Source organism: Nipponia nippon, unplaced genomic scaffold, assembly GCF_047370975.1.
Source record: "Nipponia nippon isolate SJK-2023a ecotype South Korea unplaced genomic scaffold, ASM4737097v1 scaffold_7, whole genome shotgun sequence".
Classification (NCBI taxonomy): Eukaryota; Metazoa; Chordata; class Aves; order Pelecaniformes; family Threskiornithidae; genus Nipponia; species Nipponia nippon.
In genome coordinates, this window is record NW_028262391.1 from 5,572,983 (window position 1) to 5,596,510 (window position 23,528).

The 23,528-nt window shown below is 38.3% G+C and overlaps 1 protein-coding gene across 3 annotated transcripts in view; it reads right to left on the reverse strand.

The window, feature by feature from the left end:
* Positions 1 to 422: 422 nt before the first annotated feature.
* SERPINI1 (serpin family I member 1) overlaps positions 423 to 23,528 on the reverse strand; it is a 55,296-nt gene continuing 32,190 nt past the window's right edge. For 2 of the 3 annotated variants that reach the window (XM_087740578.1, XM_087740576.1), the window contains 6 exons: positions 22,566 to 22,760; positions 20,994 to 21,198; positions 12,326 to 12,423; positions 6,079 to 6,165; positions 4,702 to 4,791; positions 423 to 3,220 (listed from right to left, as the gene is read on the reverse strand). In XM_087740578.1, the coding sequence (XP_087596704.1) occupies positions 3,144 to 3,220; positions 4,702 to 4,791; positions 6,079 to 6,165; positions 12,326 to 12,423; positions 20,994 to 21,198; positions 22,566 to 22,760 (752 nt within the window). In that variant the 3' untranslated portion in view covers positions 423 to 3,143. Of the gene's footprint in view, positions 3,221 to 4,701; positions 4,792 to 6,078; positions 6,166 to 6,666; positions 6,795 to 12,325; positions 12,424 to 20,993; positions 21,199 to 22,565; positions 22,761 to 23,528 lie in introns of those variants that run through there. The other variant, XM_087740577.1, reaches the window with a different exon arrangement.

Consider the following 23,528-nt stretch of genomic DNA (forward strand, 5'->3'; position numbering starts at 1 on the left):
TGATTCACAGAAACTGACACAACAGTTTACTTTGCCATCATCAAGGCTTATGGAAGGATAGTGAAGATTAGTGCTTGGAACAGCAACAAAAACATTCCAATTCATACAACACGACAAATCTTTGTTTGAATGTAGTACTACTCTAGAAAAACTGTTTGGTACAAGGGCATGTACAAGTGGGATCGTATTAGTTAAGTCAGTCTCCAGTGGTAGCACCGCTACTAAAAGGATTCATAGGGCAAGTACTCTTTCCAGCTGCAGCTCTGAAAAGCACTTCCACCCGGACTCCAGTAGATGTATGCAAGAAAGAGAGAAGATGATAGCATTAGGCAACTGCATCGCATGCTTAAACTCCATCTGCATCACAGAAGGATCTCGGTAGACAGTGTCACATCATGGGTCACTTACACAGCACAACTATAGAAGTTTCAGTAATTTATTTTCTGATATAGCCTCCAACACAAAATACAATTTATTTTTTTTTTAAAAACTACACACCTAAACTCACATATGCGCCACTATTGACAAATTCCCCTTACCAAAAAAAAAAAAAATCGAAACAAAAAAGACAATTATTTTGCTAGTTTTGTCTCAAAAAAGCAATAGCATCTTTGAAAGGAACATTATACAAAATCTAGATTAAAAGCCACAATGGAATAGTATTCATATACCTCGATAAATTGGTAACAATAATTAAAATATTATCACTACTGAAAAACAGTATTGTTTGAGAGCTCTTCTCATTGCAGTCTACAACTAACACCTTTGCATAATTACATAATAAATCCATTCATGTTGTTGAAAACCAGATAATTCTCAATTTTCAAGACACATGAAATGGCTATTTTGCATCTGTAAGGGCTAGGAGAGTACCACGTGAAATAACTAGTGTTTGCATTTCTCTTTCTGCTGGTTTTCCTATGTACCTGTTTAGGCAATTCTCAGAATCACATTTGGAATATGCGATTCTGCATCATTCCATTTATACCTATGCTCAGTCCAACTGCTAGGGAAGTCTGTGCACTTGCCTGATATCCTCTATAAATACTTCTGACTGGCAGCTGTCCTTCCATAATTCCATAGCTTTAGTTCAAATCTATCTTCAGTCCTTCCCTGGGTAAGAAGCATCTATGCTGCAAGGAACTAATGCAAAGAAAACACAAAAGTGGTCAGGAAAAACTTTTGATGGACTGAAGATAAACATGATTGAGGGTTGTCAACTGCTTTCGCACGTCTTTCCAAATCAGAGTGAACACCTCAAAAATTAGCCTGAAAAAAATATATTAGCTTAAAAATCAGGCTCCCATAAGATTAAAACCACAAGAGATCTTTAGCATATGGGTCACTTTTACAGACATTAGGTGATGTTCATGGAATCATTTCAACATGAAGAACCAGCCCTTGTGTAACTCCATGTCAAAGGACCTGGTTTTACCTGCAGTGAGGCTAGTTCTAGATCTTGGAAAAATTAGCCCCTGCTCCTTCTTAGAAGCACTACCGTTTTTTCTCTCCCAAGCATAACATTTTTATCTATACAGAACTAAAATTACAATTTTTGTCCAAATTTGAATACAGAAACTGTCTCACCAAGTCCAGGCTAGAATACACTAAGGGTAATAAGCAACAGCAACACACTAAGGAGCTCCATTTTTCTTCTGTGCAACAGAACTAAACAATTCAAGGAGACAGGGCTAGAAATGTTCAAATGCTCTTTCTCCGAGGGACCATAACCAGCCTCCACAGAGAACATCCATCACTTTGCAGTTTGGACTGCATGATTTGCACCAGCAGGATAAAAAAAAAAAGTGAACAATGTGTCAAGTTTTGGAAGTTCTCCTTGCACGAATACCTTTGTGAGCAATGTCTATGCTGTTTTGAAGTGAATGTATGCCAGAGAAGCCTATAACTAAAACTAAAGTGCTGCCAATACGCATTTGTTCCCATAGAATTCAAAAGACAAAACTCCTATTGACTGAGAAGAAACCCATCTATTATCCAGAAGTTTGTATTTATTATCTGCTTCAAGAGAGCTCCTTCCCTTCTCTTCTCCTATTCCCTCTTACCTTTTTAATAACTTCTGTTCTTTTTTATATTTTGCACAATGAGGGAAGAAATAATTATATGCTTCTCTGGTGACAACTGCTACTTCTCCTCCTCTTGCAAATGGAAACAGCAACTAATTCCCCTGATAATATTTACTTGTGGTATGTGTCATTCTTCTCTCTGTCACTTTATTCTCAATAAAAAGCTAGGGAATAAAAAGGATTATGTTGTTCCTTTAGACATTTATTTATGAATAGAACATTTATAGACACTTAAAATTAAGGGTTGGGGTTTTTTTACTTTGAGAAAGATCATTCTAGATCATTGAAGTGAGATACTGCAAGGCTTAGGTTAAAGTAGAACAACTACTTTGGGGGAGAAAAATATGTCCACATGAATGACATTACCATTCAACTATTTTACTTTAGTCACATACATAGCTATTCTACACTGACTAGTCTCAAATATTCATGCGATCAAATTTTATCGGCATCAACAGTTACGGAAGGTGAATTGCAGAGTCGCATGCAGGAGCATTCATAAAAGCAACACTTTAGAATCACATGTGGGAGAGTTCACACAAGGTCTACCGCAGTTATAGAATAAAATCCACTAGGCTTAATTTGTTCCATTAACTTTGATGAGACAGCGTATCGCAGTCTGTTTACTACTTTTACAGGAACAGGAAAAGATCACATTGTCCAGATGTGGTTCTTCAACTCTATAAATTATCATCAAGGTTTGCCATTTGCGTTATTCAGAGCTGCACACATTCCGCTCCTGTCTCATTGATCAAGTCAGTCTTTGTACTTTAAAAAGAATGACGAATAATGGATTTGCAAGGTTTTTTGCTTTACAATTCACTAGAACAAGAAACAGTTGTTGACATGTACACAATTTTATTTTAAGGACACGGCAATCACAATGACAGAAACAGAATCATTATTTTAATACTGTAAGCTTTCCTCTGGAAACTGACTTGCACACAGTTAGATCTGAAAGCGTTTTAAACAATATCTTGGGGGAAAACACAGCAAACCTTAAATATATTAACTTCAACCTTTATGTGCTTATCTCCTCTTTTTGGTAACTGGTGGCAGTTAAAGCTCTTCAAAGTCATGACCACTTGTATTCATTGCTTCAGGGTGCATTACCCTTCCCATGAATAACACAGTACCTGTGGAAAAAGTGGGAAGGGAGGCAGGGAAGGAAAGATGTCAGAACTGAATGGAAAAGTTGAGGTTATAAGATGATGAATACTGATAATAAGTTCTAGAGCATGTGGTGCACAATTTTTATAGGAACATGTGTCTTGGACAACTTGGTAGCCATGAAAGGCAATGGATCAACAGCCCTAGCAAAGAGGACCTCTTTGTATTCAGAACTGACACAGTACAGAGAAGAACAGTGAAATCCTCTGCATTTCAGTGCCCCCTGCTTATTCTGAAGGCTTGATTGAAAACCCACCAGAAATCAACACAAAGGTTCACTTTCGTTTCAATGGTTCTGAAGAAGGCCCATGAAGTACTGCCACTCATGTCAAGTGGTTATGACGCAGTACTGGTTTCTAGGCTGGGGGGCTCCAAAGGTGGCAGCTAACCTTAACTGAAGTGTGAACACCTAATCAGAATAACCTTCATGATCGTTTCTGACCCTCACAGGCCTGAGGTGCCAGACAATGTTCCTCACAGAGTTAAAAGTGAGCCCCAGAAGCTGCCACACCAATCAGTTAATTATTAATAGATAGATACTTTGAGTTCGTAGATTTACTCCACATTAGAGCATGCAACCCGCAACAAGGAATTCCCTATATGAATACTGCTCCCCTACACTATTTAATCACCATTGACATCTTTCCCATTTTATACATTTCTATCTAACCTGTTCAAACACAGTAATCAATCATGAGCACTGAGGGTATTCTTGAGAATATGGGTCATCATCACAGATTTTTTTTTCAAAAGGTTTCTAACCTTAGATTTCTAGATTAGTAACAAACTTTCAGGCTTTAACTATAGTTGTTGGCAATTCCTCTTTCTACATGCAACATCAAGGCCCATGCAACATTGAGAACTGCCCCAAGGATACCAAGCTTTACTCTGTTTTGATTTAAACTTTTCTTTTTGGGGAGATTTTTGTATATGGATTAGGGAAAAGGGCAAATACCTTCCTCCAGATACATTTTTGCCTAATTATGTGTCTACAACAGCTGTTCTCATCCCTTGCCTGCCACAGAACACTTCAAGAGCACAAGAGAATTATTCATAGCTGTAATATCTGTCCATTATGCAAATAATTTGGTACCGGGAACATATCTCACTGGTCTTACTACAGCCAAGCTCTTACGGAATACAATGATTATGGATATTCAGGGCAGTAACACTGTGTTCTCTGAAGAAAAATGGCGAGTTTTTCTTCCCCGGGGTTTTTAATCACATAATTGTGAATATTTTTCAGGATTATGTCAGATTGTGGTGTCTTACTTGGAGAAACATTAAGGGGACATAGAAAAGGTCAGTCGTTCAATATTAGGTATTTTAAGACAAATTAAGGAAGACTCATAATACAAGGCCAGTTCCTTGATGAAAATATGCAATTTTCTTTTGTACACTTGATGATGTACTGTGAAAAATGTGGAAGAGTCTGCAATATTCTCACCTGTTCTTCTGTTTCTGACCAAAAAGAAAAAGGGATGATCAACTATAACTTGAGGATACAGCACTGCCATTCTGCTAATGGCAATCATTCCTAAAGGAAAAAGAACACAGGCAACTTGTTAAATATCACTGCACACTCTCCTGCTCTTCATGAGAGATACTTGTGAAGCTCATGAGCAGACACTGAAGTCCCATGCTCTCACCACTAAGCATCACCAAGAAATAGCATGAAAAAAATCTAACTGAAAATGAAGACGACCTACCGAGTAATTGCATGCTGATTTAGGCTTTAAGAATGATTAACAATGGAGACTAGCACAACTTCCCAGGCCGAGGGAGCAGCTTAAGTTTTAAGATCCAGAACCTTAAGAGGAGTTATGACTCCTGCTCACTTGTAGGAAGAAAATGCATTACGTTAGACAGCACTGCTGACCTGTTTTAAACAGCTCCAAGCCTGCAGTTGATAAGTAAAAGGTAACCCTTAATAACTATGGAATATGCAACAACTACATGGGCTGATCTTGCAGCTTTTAGCTTGCGTCTTTAAATAATGCAGAGGTTGAAAGTAAAATTAACTGGGAATCAGGGAGAATTTGGCTCTTTGCTATTTTTATTTGGAGATGCATGGATTTCTCCAGGACATTACGATTATTTCCTAGTGTTTAATTTACTTTTACATTTTCACTCCACTGTTAATAAAGACTCATGCGTGCCAGTAATCTCTGTCCATATTAATGTTACAATTCAACCCAGTTACTGATATTCATGACCAGGGAAGTCATTCTTCCTTGCCTGAAAGACTGGTACAAGTAGAGGCAATTAGAAATCACCTAATGATACATACTGGCAACTAATGTAACTTATTTTCAGGAGAAGCATGGGATAACCAAGAACACCAACCACCTGGCCTCCTAGCACTAATAGGAGCCCGCTATGTTTTTGCATTTAGTGCTTCCCATCTTGCATCTCTGTATATGAGCTTATTAAAACATAACTGCAACAATTCTCAACTCCTTCTAAGTGTTCTGGATCAAATGCCTCTGACCATCTCAATTGGCAGATCAAAAATTACGAATGCTTAAGTTCCATAAAGAAAATATAAATTGCAGTCTGTACCCTCCTGACAATCAGAAGCAAAATAAGGAAGAAAAGGTTTTCCACAGGATGCTCAAAATTCTGTGTGAAACACACCATGTTAAAACAATGCTAACATTTTTCATTTGCAGAATTCTCTTCTGAAAAGCCATATATTTGCTATGCTGTGTCTTCATGCTACATGCTATTTAGCTTTCCTGGCTGTACAGCAAGTCAGTTTTAAAAAATTAATTAACACAGAATAACCAGACATTTGATTCAGTTCTGCTTTTCAGTCAGGTACCTGAGGCAGCAGCAGCTTCTGATCCTTCCTCATTAACTTCTAGAAATGCCTTGTGAAACGCTTTTGCAAGGTAAAGTTCTTTGTTATCTGGAGAGGAAAAGTAAACATTCTTCAGGTGGCTCAAGAGTAAGACTGAAGTATTTAAAAAAACCCAAACACTGCCAAAAACCCCAACACTAAACTCCACCTTTACACCAAGCAGGGAAGGGTAAGAGCTTTGTGCATAGGAGTTGCATTAAAATACCTTCTACCAATACCTTTAACAGCACCATTTACCTCACTTCAATTTGTAGTGCTCTCCTACACTATGGATGTTAAAATAGCTTGGCACTGGTAGAGCACCAGTACACTAGACAGAGTAAAAGACAATCCTTGAACACAAGATTTTAAATGCAACTGTTGGGAAAAAGGATTATGACACTATATGGCAAATACTTATACATAAAGAATTTTATTTCTGCATTAGGTACAATATAGAATTCCTCCAGGAAAACTGGGTATTTCCTTTCTTCTTGTCATTATATTTAAAAGAAGCTGAAGACAAATACTTATTGCAAAAACCACCATGGAACTTATTTTTTGCAGTCTTGTTTGTTTTCCATCCTTCTTTGTCAGTATTCTAATTTCAGTCCAAGCCTGCTCCTGCTTAAGTCAGTGGATGTTTCATTACTTTTCTTCAGCGGCTAAATGATCAGACCTACTGGAATACTCAGCACCTTGCAGGAAGGAAGACATGCAACACCATTTAATCCCTTTGACCAAGTTTCATCAGAAAGACATAACAAGGATTAGATATACATTTAGTGTACCTGCATAAAATCCACAGTACTGACAGAGCACAACTGGCAGTTAAGAAGGGAATAAAAGCTTTCTCAACAGGGAGATACACGACCATGAAAATCTAATCTAACCACCCCAGTGAGACAGCTATACCATTTTGCATTTCTGATGCTTCACAAAATGTTCAACACCAAAACTCTAGCAGAAGGCTGACTAGGGAGGGACAGCTTGGGACTATTGATCTAATTGTTACCCATTTATTTTAGCTGTCACAACGACAGCCACTAGTTCTAATACTAATGCAAGCCAAAACCACAAGAGACAGCAGTTTAAAATGCCTCTCCCCAGGCAGATCTCATTACTGCTACATACACCCAGAACTGAAGTAAACCTCCAGGTTCAGCTGCTTAACTTAAATCTCACCAACAAAAGCCCCAAATCATTCCCTTTGGGATTGTATGTAGTAAAACATACACTAGATTGCTAACTTTTGTACTAGTTCTAGGCTTCAGTTCCAAGCCTTCAGTAATGCTAGCTTGAAAGCTAGGCTGAAGTTTCCACGGTGTTACTTTAAAATATCGGACATGCAGCACCTACTTATCTCGAACACTAAGCTCAATTTCTCACAGCTTTTGCCTCCTTAACTGTTAACAGAAAGGCCACCAGAAAACACGATGTGGTTGCATTCCAACACCAACATCACCTTTAAGCCTCAAGCGTTACCTGCAAAAAAATAAATCACAAGCTAACAAAATACTACAATCGAGTGCTAAATGGTCACCCCCCAAAGCTTCCGTTCCATTATGCACCTGCTAAGACTCAAGGTCTCCAAAAATGTTTTAGAACAAACACTGGATGTGCAAGAACATTTACATAGGTGATAATGGATAGATACCTAAGGCATCTGTCAACTAAGGGTGACAGATCCATGCACATCAGTCATTCCTGTTGCGCATGTCTCACGTGATGTGTGTGCTGCCTTTGCAAACATGTCAGTTAACAGGATTCATGATAAGTTTATTGGTCAGTTCTCCAAATTTTACCTTTCAGACAGCTGTATTTTGCTATCCTCACTTGAGACTATTTCAAACCTCTGTTGAGCATTTGAGCTATACGGAAAATACCAAAAGAAAGCAATAACTTGGCAGCCTTTATAGGAAAATGCTGGTTTGGGTTTCCTTCATCTTAAACCCAAATAAATTTTTAGGTTTAATAACAGACAAAGAAATGCCCACTTAGCTGAATCACATATTTTAATCACGGATTTTATTATTACAGCACTTAAGCCTGCTCCTGTGACCTGCAATATTCACAGCAATACCCCGTATTTTCATCCTCCATGCTTTGTTTTGCATGCTGTGGTGTTGCTTATGGTACACCGAGGTATATTTCTGGTCAGAACACTTAGCACCTCAGAACACTGGTCTCCATCCGATGAGCTTATAGACCCTAATGCAGACACAGCATGAACACTGCTAACATTTACCATCAGGTATAATAGTAGGCCTACTTGTAAACATATTCAGGATCTGAGCATTAAAAAAAAGAAGCAACAATTTTTTGTTAAGTTGACAGGAATACAAGAAGTGCACTGCAGATGAGACCAGCATGTCCAATTAGTCTAGCTCGCTGCTCTAGCTATAGTATTATTGTTGCTTCAGAACAAGATATAGTAAGTCTTACAGATGAAAACTACAGCACAACTTACAACAGAAAAAGATCCTCTCACCCAGCGTGTGCCTTATACCCTACAGCAAGTTTCTAATCCACAGAATATATAGAATGATTTTATTCAATGCAACATAGATAGTTTTGATTGCTCTGAAGCAATTTTTTTTTTAATCCTACCAATCTCATGACTTCAAGGAACACCCAGCAAAGATCTCTGTGGTTAAGTTTTCCATAAGAGAAGTACTTTCTATTTGGTTTCAATTTGTTCCCTTTCACTTCATTGGATATCTTTGTCCTTGGATGGTGAAAAGAGCAATTCCACATCCCAGTTTACTTTCTCTAGACTCTTCTCTTTATATTGCCACTATCACATCCTTCTCATTCATCTCTTCCTGAAGTGAATGCATCTATTTTCATATGGAAGCGTAATGTTTTCACCTAGTGTTCAGGCATTCTTCTCTTTGCTCTGTTTTATGACTGTCAAATCACTGACTGCAATAGTTCAATATCATACATATCCTGTCATTATTATACATCTTTTCTTTATGGCTTTTGCTGTGGACAAGGTGGGACTTACCTGAATATCTACTATCATGTCATTCTTCTCTAGTAGTTTCTTTGAATCTGAATTTTCACAGGAACCAACACGATTTGATCGTTAGCATCTCAGAAAAGTCCCATGGAGATCTGGTATCAAAGTTTAAGCTTTCTGCAGGACCCTAGCCTAGATATCCATTAATGTGTGGGAGTAATCTGAGGCTTACTTCTAATGTACATGACTCCGTTAGCATCACATTTCATTTGTCATTACACTCCATATGCTTGCAAACTCCTACTCATAGCTGCCAACTGGTTGCTCCGCAAGTCTCATTTTAAAAAAGCATGCAGGTTTATTGGCTTTTCTAGCTTAGATTGTCCCAGAAAAATTATACCTACGTCAGTCAAGACTTCGAAGAACTATTTACTGGACTGGTGCTCTTCTAACTACTTTATATTGTGAAAGTAAGTCATCAAGATTACTTCACTGCTTACTGAAATGCAGGTCACCTTGAGGTTAAAAGCAGTTGCCATTTAAGGCATTATACAACAGTAAGAAATATCATAATCATTTGAAAAGGAAGGAGAATTCTAGTATTGAAATTAGTTCAAGGGTAAGTCCTAAGTGGTGTCAAAATACTCAAGTAGCAAGTTTACATGCTGTATAAATTATAAAATCCCAAATACCAGAAGTTGTTTCAAGATTATTTTGAATACCTGATGGAATCAGAGATGCAAGTAAAACCTGTCAGTCTTTTGCCGAGTCAGAATACATGCAGCTAGACAGCCAAATAGGAATGTCCTGCTACTCACCTGTGTTAATTTACAAAGAACTTAATTTCTGCAAGAGAGTAACATTTAAAATGTGCATCCGGATTAATACTTTCTCTTTGGTTGTTCACAATCCCGACATCATGGAAGGTAAAGCAGACTTGTCTATTTCCATTTTTCAGATTGAGTGCAAAAAGCAAAAAATTCTAAATATTGAAAAATAAGTCTGTAATCCTGCAATTTGATTTATATCCACTAAGCCCACACAGAATTTCACTGAACTCAACAATCTGTGCCTGGATCTGATTACAGGATTAGGGCTGTTGTTGAAATTGCAGAAGGCTTTCCTTGACAATAATCCAAAGGCAGAGCAACAGGAGAGGGGGAGGAGAGTATTTTTAAATGCAACAGAATTTCTCAAAAAATCTCCTTAGATTTTCTTTTCTGATTTGTATCTTCCTAAATTAAAGGGTCCAGACAAACATTTTGTTCAAATAGCTGCATTTAAGGTTTCATGAAGTGCCAAATCTTCCAGAGGGCTGACACTGAGATGTATGTAAACTTCTGGCTTCAACCTGTTACCTGACATACTATTCAGGTATTTGCAAAAGCAAGCTTTCAACATTGTTCTTCATGACCTTTTTCCCCTTCCTCCTCCCTCCCCATTCTACATTGTGAAAATTAGAAATAGGAAACATATTCTGTATTTTAATGACTTAAAATTTCATCTCCATAGCATCAGCAGTGGGGTTTTCATTAAAGACATTACTTCAAAAACATTTTCTTAATTTATGAATGACCTCTTCATCACCTGGTGGCACACGTCCTTTTAAGTGATAAGCTAGGATGTTACAGTAAAATGCAAGAATTCTCTCTATACACTGCTCTACATTACTTAATAAAGAAGTTAATCTTTAAACGACAGAGGAGTTAATTCAGCCACGCAAAACATGGTATTTTGATTTTGTACAGTACAATTGTCAAAAATATAAAACTTTAAACAAGTCATTAGTCACAGGGCTTAAAACACAAGCAAGTGTTTTCTTTCTGCTAACAATCTTTCTGCTAACCTCTCGACTACAGAATTAGTCCCTGATACATAGGTGAATTTTCCATGAAATGAAATAAGAGCCAAGCACTGCCTTTGTGGTTCAATCTCCCCTGTGTATTTTCCATTCTCCTTAGTACTTTTCCTCAAGTATATATTTTTCTATACATAGACCAGAAATTACTGGAAAGCTTACTTTTCTTTTGGGGTGGCAGAGAAATTGAAGGTGGTTTTTCTTCAGAAAAATGCTATTTTTTTAAAAGGAGGACTTTTCATTTATTCAAATTCTTTTCATGTTGCCTAACTCCAACTTTTCCCACAATTTCACTGGAAGAGTGAAAGTGGCAAAACAGTGGAATAAGCTACATGGTATAGTATAGACAACATTTCAAACCTAGCAAAAGTGAACAGGATATGAAAATTGCGAACATTTCTGCTGTAAATTTTAGAGGAAGGTTGACATTCATTACCACTATTTTGAATAAGCCACATAAGTGTGATTGCTTCCAGAGACAGACAATCAAGAACAGGTATTTCCCATCAGCTAAGGGTCCATCTGGCTGATTAGGCAGTAACCCATAGAGCAGAAACACACACAGGGAGCAGTATATAAGCATAAGTTACAACAATGACAACAATCTCACGCTGGCACATGCTTCTAGATAGGGAACACCTGGATTTGCCAAAATTCAGGTCTAGACAGACCATGCTAAATACACTGCTTGTGGGGCTATTTCTGTTCGGCAAAAATGAAACAACTTCTCAGACAAAGATGACTCGACTACCTTTTGTGCCACTTCAATACCATTTAGGAGGTAATAAAAACATAAATATCTCATTTCCACCTGAATTTCTAAATGTATTGGATATTTCAACTTCTGAAAATGAAGTGTTGACAATGTATTGAAATTGGCAAGCAGCATATGTGACTAAATTGCTTTTATCTCAGAACTCCTTTCCTGTGCTGCTTCTATACAGCAGGTATCTGGGGAGATGACTAATTGTGCAACAGCTTAATGCTCTTAATGCTGTGAACAAATAGCCTCCGGAGATAAAAGATGACAACTCCCTTGTTGTGCAAATCCCATTTGCCATCAAGGCACTGAAGCCATATATTGCTCTAATGTGGATCTGCCTCTTGCATAGTATTACACTTTCCCCACGTTTCTAATGAGATCCAATTCTGAATACTCAGAGTGCACTTTCCCAGCTCAAAAATTCCCCACCCCACACACATACCCTGATGGATTTCTCCCCTGCCCCAACTGCTCCTACAGTGAGCACACTCTTACATTATGCAAAAATCCCAAAGGATCAAAAAATTGCTAGCAAGTTTCCCCCCCCTCCCCCATAAAGCCACTTTGAAGAGCTTGTTGGTTATCTTTAGGTGATTTTAGTACTTCCTCGGATATGTGGAGAGACAACACAAGAACCTCTTACCGGACATGGCAGTGAGGTCAGCACTACTGCTGAACAGCTCTGTAATTCCGAGACCTCTCCAGACATCTTTCAGATCAATTCCCTGTTCTACTGTGAACCTGGAAAACGCAATAGAAAATTACAAAAAGCCCAGAACAGAAGCAGCGCTTATTAGTTATTAGAAGGTTATGGTTTCTAGGTAATGACAATTGCACCACCAAGGTAAATAATGTAAAGTAGGACATTCAGCACTGGTAATATAGCATAGCGGCACCTTCTACAAAAATGCATACAAATTAGTTTACTTCCACAGGTGGATTTTTTTTTTAATGCAGAAGCAATCAAAAATATGCTAATGGAATGTACAGTCCCTGACCATAAAACCTCAGTGCGAAATGATGCAGTAGCTAATGTAAATGCTTACTTTTTATACAAAAGGTTTACTATAAAAACTGAATTTAATTGTACACATACTAGAACAGAATATCAAATAAGGCAAAGGACAGCAAAATTTTATAGACAGCTGTTGGCAAAGAAGGAGTAGGAAGTTAAGAAAGACACTCCATTTTTATTGAGACAGTATAAGCAAAGAGCAGCAGTTATGAACACGAATATAAAAGACCTCTGACTCAACCTCTAACTACTCTGGTGGCAAAATTTTAATTGGGCTTTGATTGTGAGTAAAGAACAGGGAAAACTAATAGTTGCTAGCGCAATTGCACATGTGAGTACAAGCTGGCAGGATTTCGGGGTTAGCTTGCACAGCCATGTCCTAGGCTATGTTACTATGCTGGAAGGACAAATTGAGATTAATCCTAAGGGCAAGATTTTGGGGAAAAGCTTGTTCCATTTACAAAGACTCCTTTTCAAACATTATAAAAGTTATGCCTGGTGTCAGTGAGACAAAAAAGACTCAAGTCCTTTAGGTATGGCCAGAAACGGACTGGACAGCTGGAGAAACAAATAAATATGTCAGAATAATAATAAGAGTAGCAGCTCCAACCAGAAAATACCAGAAGTCTACAGACAAACACAAGAGACTAATTATAAATGTTTGTTACGGGTGAGTTATGGGTTCTCTGTAGAATGGCCAAACAAATTATCAGTGATTTAAATTATGCTGACAGTAATGGTTATAACTGTACAACACAAAATACATAGTCCATAAGGTGGTGTTACAGTTTCTCCAGCAAGCCATTCAGGCAGAAACAACTCTGCAATTACACTGCAGTCCTTAGTGAAGGGTCTTACCTGTTCTAGAACCAAAAATAAAATAAATGTGCTTCTGTGCAATTTCTTGTAATAATTCTTTTTCAGGACTAAACTTCCTTGACTACATGGAGGAACATGTTATTTTCAGAAGAAAATATAGGCCAGAACTCTGAGCAGAGTGCAGCTGATGAAAAGCTGAGATGTACGATACCTCAGCACGTACAAGCCTTGGCAGCTTGAAGAAGAATAATCTGGATATCAAAAGACAACTGGGTAACAGTCAAGTGGATCTTCCTCACTTACAACATTTACACAGAATGAGAAAAATCCAATACACAATCTACATTCATAATGAACTTAGAAATGCCATAAGAAGCCAAAAATCTGTGATGGAATAGATAGTAGTCATTACCCAGAGAAGCATTTTATGCAAGTTAAAATAAGATCTGGAGATAGTTCAGGATCGATAAATCACTGGTGGTACCGCAAGTCCAGATTAATTCCAGGATATGCCTGGAATAAAAACACAAGAACTGATTCTTGTGATTTTATTGTTTTGGCAGTTCTCAAAAGAATCAAAAGAGACCATCAAAGCTTTATGTACTGGAGGAAGCTTATGGTGTTCTGGCACATTCTGCATCAGTCAGCGTGGCAGCATTTTAAAAAAAAAAAAAAAAAAGATGGCATTATCTTAATGAACAAGATGTAGGTACACAGATGAGATGACCTGAAAACAGCTAATAGGATTGCAGGAAAGGGAAATGTGTCCTGTTAGCTTTCTTCTTCAAGAGGAATCATCACTCGCTTTCCTCTTAGAAAGCTGTGGACTCTCACACTGGTCAAAAAGTACAGGCAGGGAGCTCACAAGACCTGCACAATTTTAGCTTTAAGCTGAAGGACAAACCTGCAAGTTGCTCATTCAGTCAAATTTCCCATTGGCTTACAGGCTTACTAACAACTAGTTTTACTCTCACTACACACTTGTAATGTAAGTCCAGATCAATTTTAGACACTTCAGTAAAAACCCTAAGAAAGATGAATTAAGACTTGATTCCTGATGCCAGAGTTAACTAGTGTTACACAGTACAGAGTCTGTGCACATTGAATAAATCCAGAAATATTTCCTTCTATATTAAAACTATACTATAACATTTTGAAAAAACACGTCTAACTGTACATACCTTACAAACATGCAGAAAAGGCAAATCAATGTTAAAATGCATTTTCTAAAAATTTCAGAGTGGTGTACTTTTCCCTTTTCTGGCTTTTATTTTGCCACAATTAGTATTAAATGTATCAAGCTTTCAAGATAATTTAGCTATTAAGTAGCAATATCACACTGGTAAAGAGTATCAGGATAGGACACTAGCAAGAAAAGTCTGCAAGAAAAGCAAAACTTGAGGTCACAAATAAGAAAAATAACTGCAAAAAGGCATTTTTGCCAACTGCAGAGAATCACTACAAGATATAAATTGAAATCAGGTGGGCTTAAGTCTCTGGACCACTAGACAGAAAACACACTTATCTGCTAAGCGATGAATTGTGACCCAGAAAGAAAGCAGTTTGGGAGATATTTTTGGGGGAAAAACAAAACAAAAAACCCCCAACAAACCCAAAATCTGTAAAGCCCCAACTGATTATGCATCTGAAAAAAGAAAATGCAGACAAATTGATTTGTTATATTGCTAAAGAATACCTCCATGAACAATAGTAGCAGTCACTTAATTACTGGATAGAGGCTATACGCCTGACTGAAACCTCTGGAAAGGCAAATGCTGAACAGGTGGATGAGAGAAGGTCTCTACAATATCTGTAAGAGTGAGTTCCTGCTTTTTATGACAAAAAAAGTAGACCAAAAATATCACATCACCTGTATAAATACCAAACTATCCCCTTATGAAAATAAAGCCAATTACTTCCCTTCTCCCCTTTTAGTTTTGTCATTTGGTAAAAACCCACTCTGAACCACTATTCACAATAGCATCTCCCCTCCTTTCTCACATGCTCTGAAGAGCAGCGAGAGTTACAGATAAGCTATTATTAATGATACTTCAAATATTTTAGCTGACATCAGAACTAGCCTCTTTTGAAAAATAACAGGGCTGCTTTACACTTCGAAATATAATTTCAAGCTATGCAAATCGACGTAAACATTCAGTATGAATTATCCTCCAGTCGTATTTGGATTTCTTTTGCGTTCCTTATAGACAGTGATGTAGGTATTCAAAATCAAAGCTGACAACCTAGAACACAGAAGAGACATTCAATCTCATTTCCCAAGCCAGGCATTTGCTGTACCTCCAGACTTTGGAAATGCCGAGCTGCATGATACTAGCCCTGACACATGGTTATTTGCAGTGTTTGTCACATATAATGAACCAGATGGTCATATTTTTTTCCACAATCTTTTAGGTGCTTCTGATGCTAAAAATACTATCAAAAAACCAATTTCAATACTTCAGTATCAGAAGTCATGGAATAGTTGCAACTGGGAGCATTAAAAACCACAAAGGGCAGTCTGAGAAAGCTCAGACACTGAAGAAAAGATGAGGTATTTTCACCATAGGACCAGAACAGAATCAGAAACACTGGTCCTGTTGAGTCAAGAGGAGAGCTTCTGTACTTAAGCAGTTCTAGAAGGTTCACCAACACATACGTTCATGGACATATGCTTCTACATACCACCTTAGAAAGCACTGAGCAGAGAGATATTAAGAAGGGACAGAGACTCTGCCTATCAGCTGTTAGCCAAAGTCAAGGAGAAGTGAAGAAGGAAGTTAGTTTTATACTTATTTTTACAATGTTCATTTGTAAAGTCTCTCTGCTTCCTACATGTAAAATGCAGTCCAAATAGCTAGACAAAAATACTTCCTTTGATTTCCACAGTCTTTGGATCTCTCCCACATAAAATGAAGAACAGAATGAGACGCTTAGGAAGATTAGATTGAGAAACTAACAAACAGTTCTCTGGAGAGTTTAGCAGAGAATGATATTTTCATGACATTTAGAACTTAAACAAGCATTAGATTAAAACGATGCATTTATGTCATTGACAGTCTCCTTAATTATGTATCTGAACCTTTAAGTTTTGGATAGAGCATTAACTTTATCATGCCGTATCAAGCCATCTTTCTTCTATTTTACAGACTTTCAAGACAGAAAAAAAGATGGTTTCATCTTGTATGATGCTATCCAAACCTTCTCAAATGCTGAATTTTTCGTGAAGTCCTTAGACACTCAGGATCCACAGAATCAAGGATTAGGGTACACTTCCTAGTTATACAACTGAAGTGAACTAGAGCCTAGTGTGATTCATCCCAAAGGCTATAATTTCCAGAACTGCTAAGAGTTCTGAACAAGCAGAAGCAAGAAATTCCAGGTTTTCAGCTTGGTTCTAATACATTACATTCCGCAGAACAGAAAGCAAACAAAGGAATGGCTCCATTGCTTGAGATCAACAATATTCTTCTTGAGGACATGTCCTCAGGACCTGAATCACTATTTTAACCTAGCAAGCAGCCTACCATACAAAGCTGCCAGCTGATATAAATTCCAGCATTTCAGTTGGAATTTCAGCTATGTTGTCCTGAGGTGCTAGAACTAGCCTGCATGATTTAATAGCCTGAAAACAAACAAGCAAGCAACAAAAAACCCCACTAACAGCAAAAAAACCTCCAAAAAACCCATACTGCTGCTCTGACCTGGTGAAGCAAGGCAGGTTACGGTTCTTTCTCTGGCAAGGTCCTTCTGTCCAGGGCTAAACATGGGCTGCAGAAGTTGGCTAAGTGTGTATTTCAGTGGGACAGCTTTATGCCTCTTCCGTGACTGCACCTCAAGAACTATCAGCACTGGCCTATTCCTCGTGAAAAGGGGAGTCAAGAGAACATGTTAAAAATAGAGGAAAAAAAAAAAGGGATTGCCCGGGTTTTTTTTTGTTTGGGGGTGTTTTTTGGTTGTGGGTTTCATTTTTTTTGAGAGAAAACAACCTTCAGCTAAAGAAACTTATCATTTCAACACAGTCTAAGGTATTTTTAAGATATTTTAAATGTACAAAAAGCCAAGGTGGTCATTATAGAGAGCTGGGCATACTGGAACAATCCTTAAGAGAAGATCTGCAGGCTGTAGTACTGTTATTAGGTACTAGTCCCTCCTATGCTCTTCAAATAATCTGTTACAGACAGCTTTGTAAATTAGATTCATGGTCTGTTTCACTCCTATGCAAAAAGTGAATTAAAATGTTGATCACTTTAGTCTGGGTTAAACTGGAAACAATGAGTTGAAAATGAAAATGAGAAAGTATAATTTAGCAGTTCTGTACAAATGTCTCCTTTGCTATTAAGAGGAATAATACACAATTTCATTTGCACACAGATAATGCAGACAGAAATTGGGAAGTTGTGATTAACTCTGCTTTGGCTAGTCATTCAGGTCCTATTACAAATGTATAAGTTTAAAAAAATGTTCATTTTATAATTGGATAGCATCTTTCAGGATATAAAAATTTAATTCTATTCCACTGCTGCTTTCAATTGCTCAGTGGACAGAGTCTGCAGGCCACATTTCATAACATGCCTTTCTGAGTCAGAGCATAAAATATTTATGAAATGTTTATTTAGAGCATTGATAAAATCCTGCAGATCACCTCTGAATCCCTAATGCATATCTAACACCTTGGGAGCAAGCAATTAATCTTTGAAACCTTTATAAGGAAACTGCAGTATTACTATATGGAATTTCAAGCTCATGATAGTTATCTTTTCTAATCTGAAAATACTGAAGGTAATCGGCACCTGGTTGTACCTGGTTTGCCTTTGTATAGCCTTAATTCACAAATGTTGGGGAAGGGTGGCTGGACAGCTGCCCAGTGGAAAAGGATCTGGGGGTGCTGGTCAACAGCCGGCTGAATATGAGCCAGCAGTGTGCCCAGGTGGCCAAGAAGGCCAATAGCATCCTGGCTTGTATCAGGAATAGCGTGGCCAGCAGGACCAGGGAGGTGATAGTGCTCCTGTACTCGGCACTGGTGAGGCCGCACCTCGAGTACTGTGTTCAGTTTTGGGCCCCTCACTACAAGAAGGACATCGAGGTGCTGGAGCGTGGCCAGAGAAGAGCAACAAAGCTGGTGAAGGGTCTGGAGCACAAGTCTTATGAGGAGCGGCTGAGGGAGCTGGGGTTGTTTAGTCTGGAGAAGAGGAGGCTGAGGGGAGACCTTATTGCTCTCTACAGCTACCTGAAAGGAGGCTGTAGCGAGGTGGGGGTCGATCTCTTCTCCCCAGTAACAAGTGATAGGACGAGAGGAAACGGCCTCAAGCTGAGCCAGGAGAGGTTTAGGTTGGATATTAGGAAAAACTTCTTCACTGAAAGGGTGGTCAAGCATTGGCACAGGCTGCCCAGGGAAGTGGTTGAGTCCCCATCCCTGAAGGTATTCAAAAGACATGTGGATGTGGTGCTTAGGGACATGGTTTAGTGGTGGACTTGGCAGTGCTGGGTTAATGGTTGGACTTGATGATCTTTTCCAACCTAAATGATTCTATGATTCTATTCTGTGTTTACCAAGTTCTTTGAGGTTCTTAGATACGAGCGACAAGAATGACAACTAGCCTGAGGATGGAATAAATAAGGACATTACATGACCACACAAAACCTAAACCTCAAACTCACATCTGAGAACCTGGCTACAGAGAATCCTGGAGTCTCTGCTTTTGGTTAAAAGCAAACAAAACCCAAAACTACCTCTATAAACATAATTCAAGTCATAAACATAATTAATATGATTTCAATTACATTTGTGTATTTACCTTTAGATGCCTATGCTTCTTAAATTTGGAAGCTAGTTTTCACAGATTCCCTATACAATCAATGGAGAGAGACTTCTGTTGTGGATCTCGCAGTCTAGAAATTGTTTGAGAGAAGATGTCCAACTTCAGCACCTGATGCACAGGCTGTGAAATGCTCCAGTTATAAAAGAAAAGCTTAAGGGATGGAAGAATCCTCATATTTTACTTCTCATTAACATCTAGGTAAGGTTTGCCCAAGCCAGCAGGAGAAAGAGCCTTGGAGAAACACCCCTCCCCTGCATCTTAGTGGAGTGTTAACACTAAAGCTTCTGGGACCTGAAGCTCCAAGAGAAAAACAAACAAAAAATCACAGAAATGGTGTACAGCACGTTCAGTTTGTATAAAACCTGCAATGCAGCTCTTTGCTGCTCTCCCTGCTTCTTCAAAGGAAACGCTACTTAAAAAAGAAAGGAACTCTTACTAGGGGGCAGGGAAAAATAGCCCCAAAATGCTGCTGTTCCCTTGCCACTCTGACTCCAAGCATAACAGCTTTAAAGAGAAGTGGAATTCGATCTTGAGTTGGAATCAGGGCACACTGACAGCACCAGTCCATCTCAACCTAATTTATCCTAGCTAGCCTTGTTTTATTGTGCTCCGCTGCAGTTAGCTTCTTGAAAGTGGTCTTTGCTTGGAAAGGAAGCCAATAAACTGCAGGGATTATTGCCCTGCTCTTTACATGTGAAATATAACAAACTCAAATCTCCAAGTCACCTGAAAACAAAGAACTATTTTAACGATGAAAAGGATTCACTATAGTTTATTTTTTCTGCTGCCATGTACCCGCTGCACAGTGCCACAAAAGTTGAATAAGTAGAAGTGATCCACGTCAAACTTGTGCCAAATTGTTATATAAACACTTCAATGAAACCATTATGAATCACTTGAAGGACGTCATGATCCAACTATACGTTATTAGTGACATTTAGTAGTAAACAACTCTATTTCTAAGTCAAGTGTAGGGCAAGTATGAAAAATATTTGAAGGTAGATGAAATAGAATTCTAGGAAAGATAACTAAGTGTTCTATGTGAGCAAATATGCCACTGAGAACACACAACTTATGTCTACAAATGAACTGACAGAAGTTTCATCCCTTCTGGTAGTAACATCTCGTTATTCTATTGCTCCTCTAAGGAAAAAGAAACCAGCACTTACTACAACTAAGAAAAAAAGACAGAAGACACAAGTTGACTGGAATTACCTCTCAACACTCAACCACTTGTATCTACGCAGAAACACACCATTAGAACTGTTTAAATTAGCAGCACATAGAAATCTAATTGGAAAGCTAATGAAACATTTTGTTAATTCAGACTTGCAATATTTCTATGGCTCCTGTCTAAATGGAACTTATCCATAACGAGTTCTGCAATACTCTGAACATCAGAGTAGATATATTCCTGATGATGAAATTCTCCTTTCTGGAGCTTATGAATGAAGGATGCAAATGTAGTGCTCATCTGTTGCTCAAACAACCATCATTCTGCACTGCACACCCCCTGGGCTTTCTTGTCAAAGCAACCTTCACGTGGGTGCTACATAACTGCAGACTTGATCAAGATGTTCAAGTTTTACCTACTCTGCTACTCCAATCAATTTGAATGCAATCTTTCCCCTTCTATTGACATAGGAGCATATTCTCACCTTGGTAAATAGACTTCCACTTTTTGCTTCTTTACAGAATTAGCCCATTCATTAATCAACGAGGCTTTGACCAGTGGTTCCAACGTGACCAGTGGAACTTCCTGTCTGGAAAGAACGATCATCATACTAATTTCATCTCCCTCATATGGTATTTCCAGAACTTGATAGATACCACCTGCTTCATTGGAGCCATCACTGAACTCTCCTACGAAAGAAAAACAATAACAAAAGCAACTATTAGAAATATTTTCTTTTCTTTTTTTTTTTTTTTTTACTGGAGATAGGGGAAAAATAGAAAGTTAATACTAGGCCATATTTATTACACACTGGAGACAAAAATGACCCTCTTGATTCTGTTCTGTATAAAATTTATATTAGTTTCTTCATCACAGGATTTGAGGCTTACATCTGCTTTCTTAAAGAAAACAAGCTTATGCAATCACACAGTTTGTAGATAATTATACTTCTAAACTTATTACCTAACTTCCATTGGTTAGACAGAGAGAAGTCTAAAAGTTGTTAAGGCTGCCAAGACTTTCATGGAAATAGGCAGAGGGTTTTTTATTCAGGAGAGAGAATTTGTCAATGACAAGACTGAGTGAAATACTGCCAATGACACTTGTGGTTTAACCCCACTCAGCAACTAAGCACTACACAGCCACTCGCTCACCTTTCCCCCTGCAGCGGGATGAGGGAAATCAGGGGGGAAAAAAAAAAAAGTAAAGCCTGTGGGTTGAGAGAAAGACAGTTTAAAAAGACAACAGAGGAAGAGAAAATAATAACAATGATAAAAGAATATACAAAACAAGTGATGCACGATGCAATTGCTCACCACCCACTGACTGATGCCCAGCCCACCCCCAAGCAGCAATCGATGCCCCCTGGCCAACTCCCCCCAGTTTCTATACTGGGCATGACACCACACGGTATGGAATAGCCCTTTGGCCAGCCTGGGTCAGCTGTCCTGGCTGTGCCCCCTCCCAGCTGCTTGTGCACCTGGCAGAGCACAAGAAGCTGAAAAGTCCTTGACTGGTGTAAGCACTACTTAGCAACAACTAAAACATCAGGGTGTTATCAACATTATTCTCATCCTAAATCCAAAACACAGCACTATGCCAGCTACTAGGGAGAAAATTAACTCTATCCCAGCTGAAACCAGGACAACGCTGTAGAACCCACTTGGAGTTCAAGCTCAAGTCAAAACCTATTTTACCCTTCTAAGCAAACATTATTCATTTTAATATTTAGCACAGCACAAGAAAAATATTTTAGTGAGAAGCAGGACTAGCTCAAAAATTGTCAAGAGGTTAGATGTAATGTGAAATCCACCGTGTGGCACCAAACATGGACCTAAAAAAGCAACCAAGAAAGAGGTCATTGTAAGTGTTGCTATCTTGTTATAATACACAAGCACACACATTAGGAGAAGACATAAAAATCAGAGTCCCTTCATTGGGCAAACACCACATTTAGAATTGTAGAGGAAAGAACAGACAATACAAATGAGCATTATTGCAACAAACCTATTAAGGGAAGACATTAGCTTTAAAAATTGCTAAAGCTCCAACTCACCATAGTAAAACTCTCCCTGCTGGTACATCATTGGAATCTGCACTTCACTTTCATCATCTTTAGTGAAAGAAAAAGTTCTTGTATTTTCAGGTCTGAACTGTGATTTCCAATTGCCTTTAAAGTAAATTGCGTTGATGAGAGCCAAATGAGTTAGAGCACCAAAATCTCTTGAAGACACAAAATCTTTGATCATATCTATGAAGAAAACCAACTGTCAGTCTGCATGTCAAATTGAGCATTAAACCAAAGCTTAAGACAGCTTGAAAAATGCAAGAAAATAAAAAACTGTGCTAACATGTAATTTCCAATTCAGATGTTCCATTAAATCTCAAATTAAACTGCCAGTGTTTTGTAAACCTAAATCACACTCTAGGTGCATAAACCCTTCCAGTGAGTACATGTTAGTCAACTGTTGCTTGATCACTACTTAAATATACCCCACAGTGAAACCAAGTGGAAAAGGGGTCACATGAGGAATGTTTACACTGGTGTTACAACACAGTTCAGCACTACCCTCTTAAGGTCAGAGCTTCTACAAACTTTGGCTCCAATCCAGAGAAGCACTTAAATGGGTGTTTAATTTAAAGCGTGCAAGTATACCCATTGGAACTTCACCTGAGCCAATTTTGAAGGAAGCATTCAGTTTCTAATCAAGTAATGTCCAATAGACGTCAAAATAAGGACTAATCATAAAAAACCCCATAAATTCCTAGCATTTGTTCCACTGACATTAGCTCTTGAAAAGCAAAAGAGAAAAAAACATCTAGCATCTGCTCTATTCATGGGAGGTATGTCAGCTGAGCATGGCAGCTGCTTTGCTCCTACTCCTCAATAAGTCATTTGCATCAGAAAACAGTCTGTTACCTGCTTTAGCTCATCTTAAATGGCTTGCTTTTCAGCAAAATAATTCTGAGTTTGTTAAATTTGGTGCACTGACCAGATTTGTCACTATTCTTGACGAAT